This window comes from Giraffa tippelskirchi, chromosome 2, assembly GCF_054371585.1.
Source record: "Giraffa tippelskirchi isolate mGirTip1 chromosome 2, T2T-mGirTip1v1.2.pri, whole genome shotgun sequence".
In the NCBI taxonomy this organism is placed as follows: Eukaryota; Metazoa; Chordata; class Mammalia; order Artiodactyla; family Giraffidae; genus Giraffa; species Giraffa tippelskirchi.
The window spans coordinates 140665221-140682892 of record NC_137276.1 but is presented as its reverse complement, the minus strand read 5'-3'; the positions used below and the strand labels follow the sequence as shown (position 1 = coordinate 140682892).

Genomic DNA, 17672 nt, shown 5'->3' with positions numbered 1-17672 from the left:
GAGTGGGGTGCCATTGCCTTCTCCTAAAGCGTTAGTCGCTGAGTCGCTTCCAACTCTTTGTGACCTCATGAACTGTGTGTAGCCCATCAGGCTCTTCTGTCCATAGAATTCTCCAGCCAAGAGTACTGGAGTGGGCAGCCATTCCCTTCTCCAGGGAATCTTCCTGACCCAGCGATCAAACCCTGGTCTCCCACATTGCAGCCAGATTCTTTACTGTCTGAGCCACCAAGGAAGCCCAACTAAAGTCCTTTCTAATTAATTAAACTGTTTGTCTTAAGTGCCAAAGACCAGCTATAGAGAGGTAAGGAGGGAGGGCCATAGTCCCCCTGCAGGAGACCTTTCTCATTATGCCCACAATTCAATTGTGCTTTGAAGATTTAGAATCACTTCCGTAATGGCAATGAAGAAAGGCTGAAAAGCATTTCCTTAATTTGGGTAATATGAAATTACAGTTTAACAGAACATCACACAAAGAACAAGAGGAACTTAAAGAAAACATTTATTCACTTCCATTTCTATTTCAAATTTTAAAATTCTATGACAACAATGACATAATTTCAATTTTTGTACCATAGCATATAAATCAGAAAAAGGTTAACCATCAAAAGGGCTAAAATGTACAATTATTTCAATTTTTATTTTAAAAGAACATAGAGGAAAAAAGTTTAAAGATCAAAATAATTATAGAAATATTTCAAAATAATGGTCACAAATATGACAAATTTAAGAGGAACATTGCTTCAAATTTACTGTCCATTCTTTTGACCCTAGGAAGAAAAAATACAATACTGTTTATTTCTACAATTTATCAAAGAAAATAGAGTGTCATTTCTGACATTTAATTTAGCCTTTTTTATGCCACAGGAACCTAGTGAAGAATGACTCAAGTAACAGCATCATGGTACCACTTAAGGATTTAAGAGGAATCACTAGAGAGAACAAAATTGGTGATATTGGTGGATGAGGATGGCAGAGAAATATAAAAAAAGAAATATATGTGTCATAAAATATCTGGCATACGCATGAAACAGTCTGGAAGAACCATTACCTTTGTGGGCAGGGGTTGTCTATGGAGTGGGGATGCTCTCTGATCATTGTCTCTTTTGGTCATTTGCTGTTTGTTTTGTCTGGTTTGGGGTTTTCTGAAAATTACGGAAGGCTAAAGGGCACGTTCTGAAATCTTGACTGAGCCAAGAATTTAAATTTGATTAGAATCGAGGGGAAGAGAGTAAACATGTGAGGACTTGTCAAATACTATGCTCAGTGTAAGGCTCTTAATAGTAATTATATCATTTCATTTTGTAACATGTGAGGTAGGTGTTCGGAGAAGGCACTGGAGACCCACTCCAGTACTCTTGCCTGGAAAATCCCATAGACAGAGGAGCCTGGTAGGCTCCAGTCCATGGGGTCGCTGAGTCAGACACGACTGAGCGACTTCACTTTCACTTTTCACTTTCATGCATTGGAGAAGGAAATGGCAACGCACTCCAGTGTTCTTGCCTGGAGAATCCCAGGGACAGAGGAGCCCGGTGGGCTGCCGTCTATGGGGTCACACAGAGTCAGACATGACTGACGCAACTTAGCAGCAGCAGCAGAGGTAGGTGTTATCTCCATTTTACCAACAAGGAAACTTAGGCTCAAAGAAGTTCAATATTGATTTATTCAAGGCTACTCAAATAGTTGGTGATAGAAGAAGCCATTACCCTTAAAACTGTTTGACTTAAACAGTATATATCAGGTTCTGTATGTAGCCTAATATTGAAAGCAATTCTTCAATAAACCACTGTTGTTGTTGTTCGGTGGCTCAGTCATGTCCGACTCTTTGTGACCCCATGGAGTGCAGCAGGGAATTCAAATCTACTTTTCTATGTATTCATTTCTGGAGATTCTTCTTGGATTCCATGACCATAGTAACTTTCCCCATGACGTGTAAATTGTCTTTACATTTGAAATTCTCCTGCTGTAGATTTAAGTAAAATTTTAGCTATGGCTAGAGGATATAAAAATGACATTTAGTATTGCAACCTGCTTCTCGCTTCCTCTTTTGGTTCTCACACTCCCAGTCTCACCTTTCTTGCCCACCTTAGTCCCTGAACTTGAGGAACTCACATGCTCAGAGAGGAGCTGAGTACACATGATGTCATGTGAAGGAGTGTGAAGGGGAAAGCAGGGGAATGATACAAACAGATCTGAACTTGAGAGTTCATTCTAGAGCCTGTGTGGAGGATACTTTTTAAGAAAGACAGATTGGAAGTGAAGAAGTCTGAGTGAGAGAATATGGGAGCCAAACCAGGGTCCCCACGGTTGGTACAGAGAAAAGAGGACAGGGTAGAGACACACTTGAGAGGTACGGTACAGTTGTCAGAAGAGGAAGTGTCGTGATGTCTGGATTGGTTCCTCACCTCCCAAAGCCTCCATTGTGTTTCACCCTCATTGCTTCCTCTCTTTCTCTCCCTTCTTTCATCTGAAAAGGGGTCTCAGGGATCCAATAATAGCTGTCAAGTATTCCCTTCAATTAATAAAATCTAAAGTGTCCAACCAACAATGTTGCAATCCTAAATGGCTTTGTATTCACAGGTTAGCACCATTACAGTCATTCTGAAATATTCACTAGCAGAAATTGAGTTTTCTTTGTTCAAAACTGAATTTACATGATTATAGAAAATGGAGGCTTCTGATTTCTACTTAAGTTTCTGCCCTGTTATGAAGTAAAAATTTCTTCTTTCTTCTAAATCTATTTCTAATTTTTAAAACTATGACATTTAAAATTTGTTTAAAAATATATTCACAATAATATTTTAGATTGAGAGTAAGGAACAAGAAGGAAAGCCTATTAGGATATTTTTAATTAAATGTTTCAATTGACTGCGTGTCAAAAGGAAAATATGTAGAACTCAAAATAATATATAAAGTAAAATTCAACAGAAAGCAGTTCTCTGGTTGCTAACCCCTCCCCACCTATTGCTCTCTCTTTAACAAAATATCAAGCTTATTTTAATACATTACAATGGACACTTTAGTCTCATTTCCTCTCTTAGTAAGTTGCTATCACCCTTGGCATGGTCCTACTGATTAAATAGAAAATATCCTGGGAAAAATACTTCCATTTGTAAAATATGAGTTAATTTTGGTTTGTGAGTAATATAAGAAAAATTGTCCATGAAAAGCATGATTATGCCAAGTCACTTGGAGTATGTAAACCTGGAGATATACCACCTAAGAGGTGTGATCCAGTAGCAAGGAGCCTGGCCTCCAGGCCCTGCAAGCCCTGGGAGAGAACCCTGATCTGACATGAATACCTCGACATCCTTGTCTGTGAAGTGAGTTCAATGAGCTTTGGAGTGTTGTGAGGAATACAGCAGGCAAAGCACCTAATGAACAGTAACTGCCCAGTAAATAGCACCTACAGTTATTCTTCTAGTTCCCAGTTTTATGTAACTACTATTATTATTCCAAACAAAATTATGAGATAAAAGGAATAGTGATGCCCTGAATTGTGATTCTTTTTCTAGATTCTGATTTTTCTACTGACCAATTTGAGAAGACCACACGATAGAATTTATGAGGAAGAAATACAGTGCGTTCTTATAGTTGGCACGATCCTGTTTGAGTTTTACTGGATCTACCCGAAGGGATTAGTTCCCAGAGGCACCAGAAAGACCTTGCTATACAGCCCATCATGGAACCTCAGACATTTAGAATAAGAGTCATAGATGAACTTGTTTCAAAACACATTTCTATTGCTAATGATGCAGAGTAGGTTTGCTGGAAGATTAGGAACCAGTATATTGCTGCTAATCTGCCTTTTGAAGAAAGGAAAGTTGTCCACTTATAATCTGTCCCCGTTTTAAATTGCATTTAAAGGGTTTACCTACACCTTTTATGGCAAATATTTCTCAATTCATTGAAAAAAAATAAAACCATCGTATCACATGATAAGGGGAAAATATTTTCTTTCCCCCTTTCATGAAAAAAAACAACCCCAAACATAACAATGAATAATGAAAGGAAAACAAATGAAGCCATTCCATTCCATGGAGGAGGGGCAGAGTAGCTGCAGGGGACAGCTGCAGTGTGTCTGGCATCCCAGTTCTTTCCTTTCTCATCACTTTATTACTTACTGAACCAAGAATGTAGACAATTTCAGCTATGGTTGTTTTGCATTTTAGTTTTTCAACTTAAATTTTATGTGGTGTTCATTTGCCCCACGCACTGAGTGCTAAACCCACAGGATCACTTCAGTGTGTTGTATGGAGCCACACAAGCAGGGGACTCTCAGTCCTTTCCCAGATCCACCCCTTCCCATGAGGCCCTACAAATTTGGAAGGACTCACTGTCTTGGTCAGCCTGGACTGCTATAACATACAACCAGAGGATGGATGGCTTAAGCAACAGATATTTGTCACAGTTCTGGCGACTAGACTCCCAAGATCAAGGTGTCAAAAGATTCAGTGTCTGGTGGGAGCCCACTTCCTAGTTTGTGGATGGTCCCCTTCTTGCTGTATACTGTTTTGGGGAAGAGAGAAAAAGCACTGGTCTTTTCATTTTCTTATAAGGACACTAAGCCCATCACAGAGTCTCTGATGACCCTCATGACCTCATCCAAATCTAATTACTACCCAAAGACCGGCACCTCTTAATACCATCACAGTAGGGTTTAGGACTTAGAATTTGGGGATGATAATGTTGGAGAAGGAAATGGCAACCCACTCCAGTATTCTTGCCTGGAGAAGTCCTTGGACAGAGGAGCTTGGCAGGCTACAGTCCACAGTCACAAAGAGTCAGACACGACCGAAGTGACTTAGCATGCACGCGCATGCCCGAATATTTAGTCTGTAGCACTCACACCATGCTTTCATGTTTGTCAAAATCATCAAACCCTTCACGCCTCTTTCAAACATTTCTTCCTCCGATTTTAATTGGGTACCAATTGACTGCATGTTCATACACCAGCACTGTGTGACCTTCAGTAAGATGTTATCAACTGTTTATGTCTCTCCCCTCCCCAATCCATATGTTGAAACCCTAATCCCCACACTGTGATGGTATTTTGCATAAGTCATTTGGGAGAAGTTTACATGAGGTCATGAGTGTGGAGCTCCCATGATGAGATTAATGTCTGTAAGAACTAGGAGACAGTAAGATTGCTCTTCTCTAGAACTGGGCCTTGGAAAGGCTATATGAGCACTCAGTGAGAAGGCAGTCATCCACAAGCCAGGAAGAAGGCCTCACCAAAAACCAACCATGCTAGCACTTTGATCTTGACTTCCAGTCTCTGAAACTGTGAGAAAGAAATGTGTGTTGGTAAGCCACCCAGTCTATCGCATTTTTTAATAGCAGCTGAGCTGACTGGGACACAAGACGACTTCAATTCTACTGAACTGAAAAGGCACAGGAAGGAAGAAATAATGAATGTGGTGATTCTTAAGGGGGTGCTTGATTCATTTTTGAAAACATGTTTTTGAACTTACAGAAACAAATCCTTAGGAGGGAATATTTTTCATCATAATATTGACTGTTACATATGGATCTGAAAAAAAATTGATTTTGTTCTACAATACAACCACAATTTCCCCCAAATCCTCCTTCAAACCACCACTTTCTTCTTTTTATTTTTTATAATTTTTCATAGCTTTTGAGTTTCCTGCTATGTACTATATTTACACAAGAGAATTTTAATTTTCAGGCAGACACTTGAAAGTGAAGCTTTTAAAAGCATTTTCAGTGTTTTGTTTATATGAAAAAGTGTGAATCAGCAGCATATTTTGCAATGTTTATTAGTTTTAAATAAAAATTTTAAAATATTACTTATCCAGTTCAGAATGTAGGGAATCTAACAACACAACTACATGAAGATTCATTAAAAGTAGAGTCGCTATGTAGAATTCTGTATCCCAACAAATGATTCACCTTTGCTTCTAAAAAAGTTGTCTGTTTTCTAGAATTTTGATAAATGATCCATTTATTCTACTGCTGAAAATTGTACCTAATGTAGCTGAGATTTCTGCATGATAACAAAGGTTTGTTTAGGCTGCACATATTTATTTGGGCTCAGGGCAACAGTGGTGTATTTATTAATACAGGACATCATATCCCATTATATCAGCCGCTCATCCTTGCTAATGAATTATGATTTTCCACCCCTACAGATTAAGTGGCATCAAGGCATCCAAGATCATTTACCAAAGACGTGCTTATTAAATTTATCTAGAACCCTCAACCACACTAGTGCTCCATTTTATGTAAATTGTATAACTGAAATTCTGTTCAGAAGTGATATTAAGTGAAGCTTGTGCTAGGAGGGAATTTTCATCAGAATCTCTTGGGACGTGTATTAAAAATGCACATTCACTGCCTCCAACCCCAGAATTTCTGATGTAGTAGGAAAGGACCTGGAAAGGATTCTGAAACCTAGTTTCACAAGAACGCTGGGTGATTCTGATGTCACTGAACCCCTTTGAATAACATGTTGCAGTTCTACTGAGTCCTAAACTCAGCTCAGAAACCACACACCTAGAAACTGTTCTGAGCAAGATGGGCAAAGGCAAAAATCTGTGAATTTGAAGAATCTTTCTCTGCTTTCAATTAATTGTCTCTCTCTCCAGGCACTTTAGGTGGTCTCACTGTTGGGTTTCCATGGGACTGGCTTACCAAGCTCTGCATATATTTTTTTCATTCTTTTCTCCCTATCCTCCACCCCAGGTTAAACCTCAGTGTTGTGGGGGTTATGCCTAAAATGACAGCCAGATGTCTGATTAGCCATCCATGTGAAGGGGTTATGACTGTCAACTCTTCAATGGGTGGTTCTCCCAGGCATATGTTCCTTTTAAGAAATGACTCTAGAAAGTTAGGTCATTCACCACAAGGGAGGGATCTCAAATACTAAACTGCTCTGGCAGTACAGTAGGGGTGGTGATTTTGGTCTGCTTGCCTTGTTTCTCAGAGAGTTGCTTGTAAAATCAACTCTGTTCCTAAGAATGTACAGGATTTCCTTTGCAGATTTATGAAGAAGTTGAAGAGGACGAGACTGACCACAAAAGGCATCGAGAGTGCCAAATTCTTGTCTTCCAGCTTTACTGGTCGGTGTTGATAGGATGAAACTGGAAAAAAATTGGCTAACACAACCCAAATTTACTTGACCCTGATATAATCCTAACTTGAATCATAAGGCCAGTGTAAGAGTCTGTAGCGGGAAATATCTCTTTTTAGGGATAGGCTGTTCAACCCACAAAAGAGGGACCCAGTATCAATCATAGGAATTTTGAACCAGAAGTCACTTATGCTGTTCTTCCAATCAACCCACTCTAACCCTCGAGGAAGCCAAAGCCTTGCATCTTAATGGTCTGGCAGAGGAGCAGGGGATGCAGGGTGGGTGATGAGGGAGCCCAGGATAAATCTGGCCTAATGAAGAGAAATAGCTCTGAAGTCTGAATCTGGTCTTACTATCCACTAAGCTGTGTGATAAGCTGGGCAAGTCATGTAAACTCTTTAGCCTCCGTTTACTATCTGTGAAATGGACACATACTAAATATTCAGTTTATATTTCTATTATCATATCAATAATATTATTTTCAGCCCTTTTGGAAAAAGAAAGCTCAATCTGATGTTGATGTAAATCAGTCTCTTGGCTGGGGTAGAAGTAGAAAGAGGGGGAAAATTTTGGTTATACAAGATACACAGGTAAATAAGAGAGACAGCTCAAGCATTAATAGACCAAACTTTCCATGTTAGCATTTAAAATGGAACAAGAAGTGTCTGCCCTGTTCTGGAAACTTACATTGATATGTCCATTCTGGATAAGCCTTGCAGAAAGTGTGATGAATGCTGTCAGCGATACACAGAGCATGACAAAGCTCAGGCACAGGTCGAGGGCTTGCAGCGTCAGGTGGTACTCTTCATAGTGTGGCGGGTCCACACAGACTGATGGGAATTTTGCATACGGAAAAGGAAAAGCAACTGCATAACCAAGGTAATTGATCCCTGCAATCCCTGAAAGTGAGTAGAAGCAATATGGGCCGAGGAGAGCAGAAACCAAGGCTACTGTAAAATGAAGTGGGCATCCCATCATGCTCAGAATCACAAAGGTGAAACTAGCTTCCCACTGAAAATAAAACATAAACAGATTATTACTTTGGGAGCTCGATTTTTTAGAAGCTTCTTAGCGCCACAAGGGAAAAAGAGAGGCTGCCTATTAATCTTTCCTACTGGGAAATGAAAAGAGAAATTGGTCACAGCCACCTCCTTAGGTCCTTTTGTTTTCCTCTTGACCCTTCAATATGGGAGAATAACATATCAACCCACTGGGGCAGAAATGAAATCAACTCCATTCAAGAAACATTTATTTATCTCCTATCACATGTTGAGAACCAGTCTAGGGTGGGAAAAACAGAAATGAGTGAACAGAATCCCTGCCTTACTCTAGGACTTGGTTATTCAGGATGTGGTTCATGGTCCAGGAGAGCTGACACCCTCTGGGAGCTTATTAGAAATGGAGAATCTCAGTCTCTTGCAGATCTTCTGAGTCAGAATATGCATTTTAACCAGATCCCCGGGTAACTCATACATAAAGTTTGAGAAGCCCTGCTGTGGCCATGGGAAGAGGAGCTATAATCTGCTCAAGGTAGTCTTTCAGTACTTGACTCTATACTGTTGAAATGCAAGACATAGACTTTTCATCCTTTATATGGGCGAGGCAGTAGAGAGATGGCAAAGAGATCCCAAACTGAGGAACTGAGAACTTGAAAATGCATCATTAAAACAGACAAGACTACAGATCCATTTTTGCAAAATGTAATTCAGGAAGACTAACACTGGTTCTGTTCTTCCCAAACTATTAATGCAATACTTAAATGCCATAATCACAGTAACTTGTAGAAAATGCTTGGAGTGGGTATCAGATAAAAATTAGTCATTTACAACAGTGTTTTATTGAAATCCATCATAATAAGGCATAAATGAGACAAAATTCGGTTTTAATCAGAAATCACATTCTTTGTGTTCTGTCCTGAACTAGTAGAGATTTGACCTTCAAACTTACTCAACTACTTTACTTGACATCTATATATTTACCAGGTATCTCTGTGTCCACTCTTTGTGAGCCAACAGTAGGAGGATACCAGTTGTGATGGCCTATAAAAGGAACATGGAAAAACAACATCCGTGAGAGAAGGTACCTCTGGAAAGAGTTCAATCTGCTTCACAGTTTGACAACTTTATCATGAACTGGAAGGAATTACAGATAGCTAAATGGGATAATGGCTTTGATCGCCTCCTCATCAGTGATGCCAATGAGGAAAAGAAGCCATCAGTGTCACAAAGACACAATTCACACAAGCTCATTTTTAAAATTTTCTATCTTGCCGTTGCCATTACAGTTATAACCTTTACAACTGTAAGATGTCACTGCAATAAAAGCTTGGCTTTATAACCCTTGCGATATGTTTTATTTTGATTAATTGTCTATTGTTTGTCTCTCTCACAAATTGCTAAAATTACAAACAGGAGGAACTGGAATGGAATTGTGTCACAGAACCTCCTCCCCACCCCACCCCCACCACATCCCACCCCCTTTCCCCTGACAAACCCTCCCAGTAGCAGCATATCTTTTACAGTTTGCTTTCTTCAGAGATTTTGCAGGCTTACCATGCTGGTGGGATACAAATCCATGATCTCTGTTTTTCAAGTAATAAAAATTATCGTTAGAATAAATGCATGATGGGGCATTTATGGTTCTAGGGGCAATGGTATCCAGCTTTCCAAAAGAGATTTTTTTAATAGTCTCCGTTGAAGAAAAAGGTCCCAAATGCAGAATGAAAATAGTTCAACAAAGGAGGGAATGGTGTCATCAGAATCGAGTAACAGATAGTGGGGAAAAATTCTGGACTCATCTTCGATTTGGCACTGGGTCTGATGGAGAACTTTGTGGCCACTGAATCCAGAAATTGCTTATTCCCAACCCATAAATCATTTGTCCCTGTGCAAGGAATGTTTTGAGGTTGAGAGAGAAAATCAGGAAGAGATGTGCCTGAAATAAGATATAGAATGAGGACAGGACTAAAAATAGTTACAATTTAGGGTTTTGGCAGAGAAATAAACTTGACTGTATGTATAGTATCAACAAATTTAAGGAGAAAAAAATCAGAGCTTTTACAAAAATGGTTTTGTGGGATGTTACTTTTTGTAGCTCCAGGTCTGGTATATTTGTTGTTTTGAGAAGCAGCTTTTCATTTTCCTGCCATATTCTATTTCGAATATTGGATTTAGAGAATTTGAGAGTGAGGAGGAAAAGCACACACACATACACTCACACAAAACTCCTCATGTAGCTAAGCCTGAAATTCCAGATTTGGCATCACCATCCCATTAAACTCCCATGGATAAAAACAGAACCATCTGTAGTCAAATGAGGCTGGGCTTGATTCTGCAAGAGGAAAGTTTCCAAGCGACCCTATGGAGGTTGAGCCAGCATAAATAGTACAACAAAACAGGAGAATTATTAAGAGCAACTGTAGCACTGATGCTAAGCCTGGGGCCAATCTCTGCTTTCAGAGGCAAAGCGCTCAACTGACACGTCACTCCTCCACGCGAAAGAAACTCTAAAGCAAACGAAATAAAAAGCAAAGGAGACACCTCTCCTGATTGAAGTCCAAGTAGATAGCTGACATTATCAGATGCTTACATTCTAGATTGCCTTAACTACATTGGCACAAACCGTTTCTTTCCATTCAAAAGTTGAAAAATCCTGCAGAATTGCAGCTGCCTGTTATTTCTGTTGTAGCTGCCAGTTTGAATTTTGCTTTGTTTACACAAAACTTTGAAAAAGATCTTTCATGGGGGAGGTTGGTGTATGAAAGCCATTCAGTAACTTGTTCAATCCACCCTGAGGATGGTGACTCAGGAGCCAAGCACACCCATCTCTCTTGATGCCTGGCTGTGGGTGGGACATGGAGTGAGGGTGTTCCCCCAAGAGTCATGGGCTTTCCCTTTGCCTCCTTTCACTAAAAAAATTTTTTTTAGATAGGGAAAAGGAAAAGAATTTAAAAAGGAGAGATTTGAGAGTAGGGACGAGAAGTCAATTGGGAAAAGGAAATAGTGAAGTTCTGAGAGGTGAAGAGTTGGGCAGAGAGGGGCAGTCGGGTTGTAATTCCGAGGGGAGGCTGTGGTTGGGGAGAGTGTGAGTGCAGAGGGTGACTCAGCCCTGCACCCTGTGCCTTCTTGTCTGGATGTGGACTTGTTCTCTGGAAGCAGCTTGAGGGACATTACTTGTGTCTGGCACAAGTTGCTGCTCACATTCTGCATGCTAATTGTGAACCCTCCCACTAAATCTTTAAATGGCCCCAATAAGGATGCAGTTCCCAGAAGCAGATGAATTGAAGGAAGCAGAGAGCTTCACAGCAGAAGTAGAAACTTTTAGAGGAATCCTTATAATATGGGTTAATTTATTCACTTACAGACATCTATTTTGGGGGTACTGGTTCATGATAGGCACTATGCTGATGGAATAACGATAATAACATTGAGAATTTATTGTGCACTTACTGGACACCAGGCACTTTACCAAACATTTTACAAGTGTTAATTCATTTAATCCTCACAATGAATGACCCTAGGAAGTAAATCATTTTCTAGTTTTTAACTAAGGCACAGAGAAGCTAAATAAGAAAAGCAAGCTCACCAAGCAATAATTATGCAAACCATGGCTCCAGCTCTCAACGGAATTTACAGTCCAGATGTGAGAGGAAGGACATAAGAATGTCCACAAAATTAGGCAGGAAGAGTGAGTGCTTTCTGTGTGAGAAGAGGTCGGTGACAAGATACCACTTCCGGGGGACAATCGCTGATGGAGGTGATTGCTTGAAGGATGGTTGTGATTTCAGTGGGAAAGAGAGAGGAAAGGGCAGTCCGGGCAGCTGGGACCTCAAATACACAGGGAGGGACATGCCAGGCATGCTTGGGGAATGAAAGGTGAGAGGACCCCGGACCATCAGAGGGTCGGTCCCTGGCAAAGGGGAGTGGGAAATCAGGCTCGAAAGCCGCAAGAGGCCAGGTGGAGGAGGGCCTCAAAATCCAGGCTAACACATCTGAACTTTGACACTGAAGATTTTCAAAGACAGGACTAGAGGGACACAGCAGAGGTTTGGAAAGATAAGCCATTTGTTGCATGCTGGATAGGTATGGAGTAAGACCTAGAGATCTCTGTAAGACCCTGCTCTTCAAGCTTTTTCTTTAAACCTCTATCCATAGTAAGATACATATTTTGCATCATGGCCAAGTTATAAATAGTTTTACATGATAACACATAACTTTATTATGTGATATAACTCTTCTCTGTTTGATTCTATATGTTTAAATACTCACTACCCCACAGCTTGATTTTATCATCCACTAACACACAGATTCTCACAGTTTAGCTATCAAAGTTTCAAGGCATAAAACCTGAGTGGGGTGGGAAGTGGTAAGGAGGTAGGCGGGGGTGCGCACTGAGAACGAAAAAGGAAAAGAACATAGAGATTTTGCCTCGTGGGAAAAATACAAATTACTTGGCAGTGGATTGGACATGGTGGGGCAGAAGTGGGGCTGAAATGGGCTGGATTCGTGTGTTGCTGCCCTAAGCACAGTCTTAACGACCAGTAGTATCTCATCTCTTGGGAACTTGTCAGACATGCAGAATCTCAACTGCCCTTTAGATTCACAGAATCAGAGCCGGCATTTTTAACAAAAATCTCTAGTTGATTTGGCTCCCAGGAGGCTCATTGGTAAAGAAATTGCCCACCGATGCAGGAGACACAGGAGACACAAGTTCAATCCCTGGCTGAGGAAGATCCCCTGGAGAAGGAAATGACAACCCATTCCAGTATTCTTGCTTTGAAAATCTCATGGATGGAGGAGCCTGGCATTGCTCTGTCCATGGAGTTGCAGAGAGGTGGACACAACTGAGCATGCATGTGCACACTGGCCACAAGTGTGTTAGTTGGTTCATATGCACATTTCAGTTTGAGAAACACTAGAGGAAAGGATTGAGTCAAAATTCACTTGAGGGTTTGAAATTGAGTTCAAAGACTTCCAAGTCAGAAGAAGAAATAAGTGCTTTTGGCGATAAGATGATTACATTTTTGGACAAATTAAGCTTCAAAAAGCTTAGAATATCTAAGTGGAAAACTGACCATTGGCTGGTTGGAAATCACAGGACTGTTGATGCTAGAAGAGTCTTGAGCATTTGGTGCCATCAAGTCCCTTCTCTAATAGATGAGGAAACTGGAGATTGCATGAATGAGTCTAGCCCTGCTTTTCTCCAAAGTTCCTATCTCCAAGCAGGACTGTGGGTGCAGCACTGCTGCTCACTGTTGGCCAAGTCACTGCACCCTGCAGGCTTTAGGTCCTGTTTTTAAATTCACTGCACTTCAGTCTCTTCATCAGAATTTGATCTACAGGCCAGGTTTTCCAGGATTAAAGTGGAGCTCAGTCCTTAAGGCACTATGATCTCCTTGCTGCACACTTTCTAGCAGCTGATACCTTTAAATAACCTACATCAGAAATCCTAGGAAAACTGCTTATCCCATTGCTGTCCAAATTGAGGTGAGAGTCTGAAGATGAATATTTGTGAAAAATAGAAAGCCTTGAATGAAAGTCACCAAACAAATACAAAGTATAGATAACTTCTAAAAATTTCTCTCTTCCAATCTCAAAAGAGATATGGAGTCATTTTCAAAAGAAAATATTATTGAAGTGTAAAAATCATCTTTCCACCAAAGGCAGATACATTTCACACACAAGTTGAGAAGTGATTGGCAGAGATGGCTGTAGGATGAGTCAGAGACCTTTTGAGATTGACCCTGATCAGACAGAGCTGTGGTTTCTATGAAAACTCACTAGGAAAAAAAAAAATCAGATTGTTCCAAATTTAGATATTATTGAAAGAGTGAGCTTTCTTATTGCTTTCCTTCTCATGAGGGTTTTTTTCCTGCTTCAGTATAAATATCAGCTGGATCTTTATTCTTGACAATCTAATCAGAGTTCAACTGTATAAGGAGTTTTGTCCTATCAAAATGGAGAGCATGGGATTCACCACTCATTTAACACTGGCAATATCAGGCAAATTCAGGCAAATATCAGGCAATATTTACTGAATATCTAGCATGATATTTACTCACTCTGTTTTCAGTGTTGGACATGTAGCAGTGAACAAAATAGACAAAAAAAATCCTGCCTTTGTACAATGTACATTTAGGGGGAAGGGTGACAATAAATAAGTCAATTACACTGTATATTAGATGGTATTAAGGGCTATGGGTGAAAAATAGAACAATGTGTGAGAGACTGAGAATACCAAAGTGGGGGAGGTTTTTTAAATACAGCAATGAGGGAGGGCATCTGTGAGAAAGTGACATTTGACCCAAGAACTGAAGGAAGTTAGGGAATAAGCTGTGTGAGAAAAGGCTTCGGACAGAGAACTGGCAGTGCAAAGGCCCTGAGACAGACACACCTTGGAATGTGATGGGAAAGAAATGAGCTGAAAGAAGACTGGTAGGAGGTGAGGTCCAGGAAGTAACATGACAGGGAACTCAGCATGTCGTCAGGGAACAGAGTGGGAGAGTGAGGCAGGAGCAAGGAATTAGGAACAAAGGGCTTGGACAGAGAGTGGGGCATAAATCAAAAGCATGGTATTAACTAGCATTTGTAGGTCTTTAAAACTGGAAAAACTCTTTATTATGAAGTCTTTGTTCAAACTGTATTCATTCTCTCTGAGCCTCTTAGATTAGACAGTTTCACATGGGCTCTCTACCTGTGAAATTCCATGTTCTATAGGTAAAGGCAATGAAGAACCAGCTGAATGAGGGCCCTGTTCTTGATTACATACCAAGAATGTCAAAGTCAGGCCTTGAACAAGGCCCACCTTCCCAAATCCTAACTCTCTGGCTCTACTTCCCTATGCTGTCACTCTCAAATTAAAAAAGCCACTGACTAGTTCTGTGCTACCATATCATTTCCCTGGGCCTGATTAGCTAAATGAAGCATGATTAGTGAAACAGATGTTTGGTGTTGCTGCTGCTAAGTCACTTCAGTCGTGAAAGCTTATATTCAATAATTTGTGAACTAAATCAAATCACCAATATCTGTTGACTATATTATGATAGAGCCAGCAGGGATAAGCAAAGATTTATAAGAAAGGGGCACAGGGTTGAACAATAATCATGGTTTTGTTAAACTCTGGGTCAGTTGTAAAGTCAGAATTTTCTTTTTAAAATTGAATAGAAAATACGAGAATTTGCTTCACACAGAAGCTAAAGTATTTTTTTGTGAATCTTTTGTTCTATAAATCTAGTTATATGTATGTTTCGATATCTATCTTTTTCCCTTGAAAGATTTATTTATGTACATTTCAGGTCTTGATGTAAAATATTTTTCTTACTCTGGGTCACCAACAAAAAAGTTGGTAGTCATTTGTATAAGTGTAACTGTCATCTCTGCATTCTAGTAGATGTTTAATAAACATTTTCTTGAATGACTGTGTGGTTTGTGGTAGGGGTTGGGGGAAAGAGGAAAAGTTCAACACTTGGGTGGTGGTTGTAAAAAATGTGTTAAATAAAGAAAAGAAAAATGCCGTCAAGTGGTTTCCACATTCAGTTCCACGCTCCTCCCGTCCAGTGTTCCTCCATCTGCACACCATCATTAAACCCCCTTAGACTGAGTGCCTTTAATAGCAAGACTTTATTTTACTTTTCATTGTAACTCAAGCTTGTAGTAGGCTATCAATATATATTTATTTAATAAATAAATTAAAATGATATTTCCTAGGGATTTGCTTTTAAATGGTGTCTCCATTAAAGTTTGATTTTTTTTAAAAGACTTAAGGGAATTCCCTTAAGACTTCCCCTTCCGATGCAGAGGGGTGCGAGTTCAATTCCTGGTCAGAGAACTAAGATCCCGCATGTCTCAGCCAAAAAGACAAAAACAGAAACAAAAAGAATAAAACAGAAGTAATATTGTAATGAATTCAATAAACACTTTTAAAATGGTCCACATGAAAAAAATCTTAGAAAAAGGACAAGATATTGCCCCTCTCAACAGTGGCTAAATTGTAAGAGAAAACTCCATAAGATCAACAAGTTTCAAAATTGAATTATCTAGTTTCCAATAATGAATATCAGGCATCCCGGGAAACAATGAGAGAAGGATTTGTTGAATGTTCAGGCCTCTGTAACTCCTCTTCAATCATGCCAACCGTGGAGGCCACCTACTTCAAGGCTGCGTGTTTGTTTTTTGACCCAGGAAGCTGAGGTACCAGTATCATAGTTCATCTGTGAGACCATTTAACAGGCGGACATTGAGCAGTTACTTAGTATCCACGTGTATTTGGCACATGCAGGTTTGGCAACATATGAAGCTAGTGAAGCCCATCACCCAACTTCTTCAGTTATTTTCAGTGCAAACAGTTTTGTTCAAAGAAAAGGATGGGAGAACTAAGATTTGGGGCTTGCAAACTTCTTGGTCACATAAACACACCTTAGTGTTTCTAATAAAAGTATTTGCCTGAAAATTATTTTACTTTGTTCTTCATTTAAAAATTATTTTTCATGGTTTGCATTTTTTTTTCTAAACTCCCATTTTGAAAGACAGATTCCAATTTCTCAGAATGTCAAGGTGAGAAGAGTAAAATAAAGTACCTTTTGTGAGAACAGCATTTCATTATAGTATATCTGATATACTGTGTGTGTGTACATGCTAAGTTACTTCAGCCATGTCTGACTCTTTGCAACCCCACAGACTGAAGCCCACCAGGCTCTTCTGTCCATGGGATTATCCAGGCAAGAATACTGGAGTGGGCTGCCACGCCCCCCTTCAGGGAATCTTCCCAACCCAGAGATTGAACCAACGTCTCTTACGTTTCCTGCATTGGCAGGCAGGTTTACCACTAATGCCATCTGATATACTGTATACATGATTAAATAACATTAAGAAAAACTTATATTTTAAAAGATAACTAATAGAAATCAATGTTCTAAGGTACAATCTGATTTTCTGCAGAATTTTTATGTCTTCGTGTTGTTGAAAAACTTTAAAAGACGTATCATTCTCGTCCCTCTTTTCCCTCCCTCTTTCCTTTATTCTCTCAACATATATAATAAAAACATTAATATTAAATATTTTCCTACCAAAACTCCATTCCAGATGGGACAAGCAATCCAGACACTCCATCCCGTGAACCAAAACTTGCAGGAAAAGACTGGGAAGAAAGCAATAACTCCAGAGAATACACTGAGAACCCCCAGAGTAATGAGAATCCAGCCAGCAGACTGGTATAAACGCTGCATTTTCCTCTGTGACTTGGGTCCTGGGTCTCAAAGACGTCTTGTTACCAAAACATGAGAGTATGTCAGGCCTCGATAAACAGAAGTTTCTAAGAGACAGTAGCCATGACACATGTGGACTGTTGATCCACTTGGAAACAAGATTATATTCGTTTTTAGTGAAATAATAACAAAATGGAGTGAAATAATCCTCGACATAAATTTGACACAATAAATTCTAATGCTTCAGACAGAGACAGAGAGATCATTCCTTGTTTTGGGCCACCGCCTTCATTCCCTTCATTCTGCCCTGTCGTGGGGAGTGACCACTTCCTGGCTTAATCAGATTCAAAGGCTTGCTGACTGAGCTAATTGTTTCTCAAC

The 17672-nt window shown here is 39.8% G+C and overlaps 1 protein-coding gene across 1 annotated transcript; it reads right to left on the bottom strand.

Annotated features, from left to right (window-relative positions):
- Positions 1-7705: 7705 nt before the first annotated feature.
- Positions 7706-17312, bottom strand: TMEM212 (transmembrane protein 212). Its single transcript, XM_081573650.1, has 3 exons — positions 17154-17312; positions 9070-9129; positions 7706-8101 (listed from the first exon to the last, which is right to left on the bottom strand). Exons 1-3 carry the CDS (start codon positions 17310-17312, stop codon positions 7706-7708), a joined length of 615 nt encoding a protein of 204 aa, XP_081429776.1.
- Positions 17313-17672: the final 360 nt, after the last annotated feature.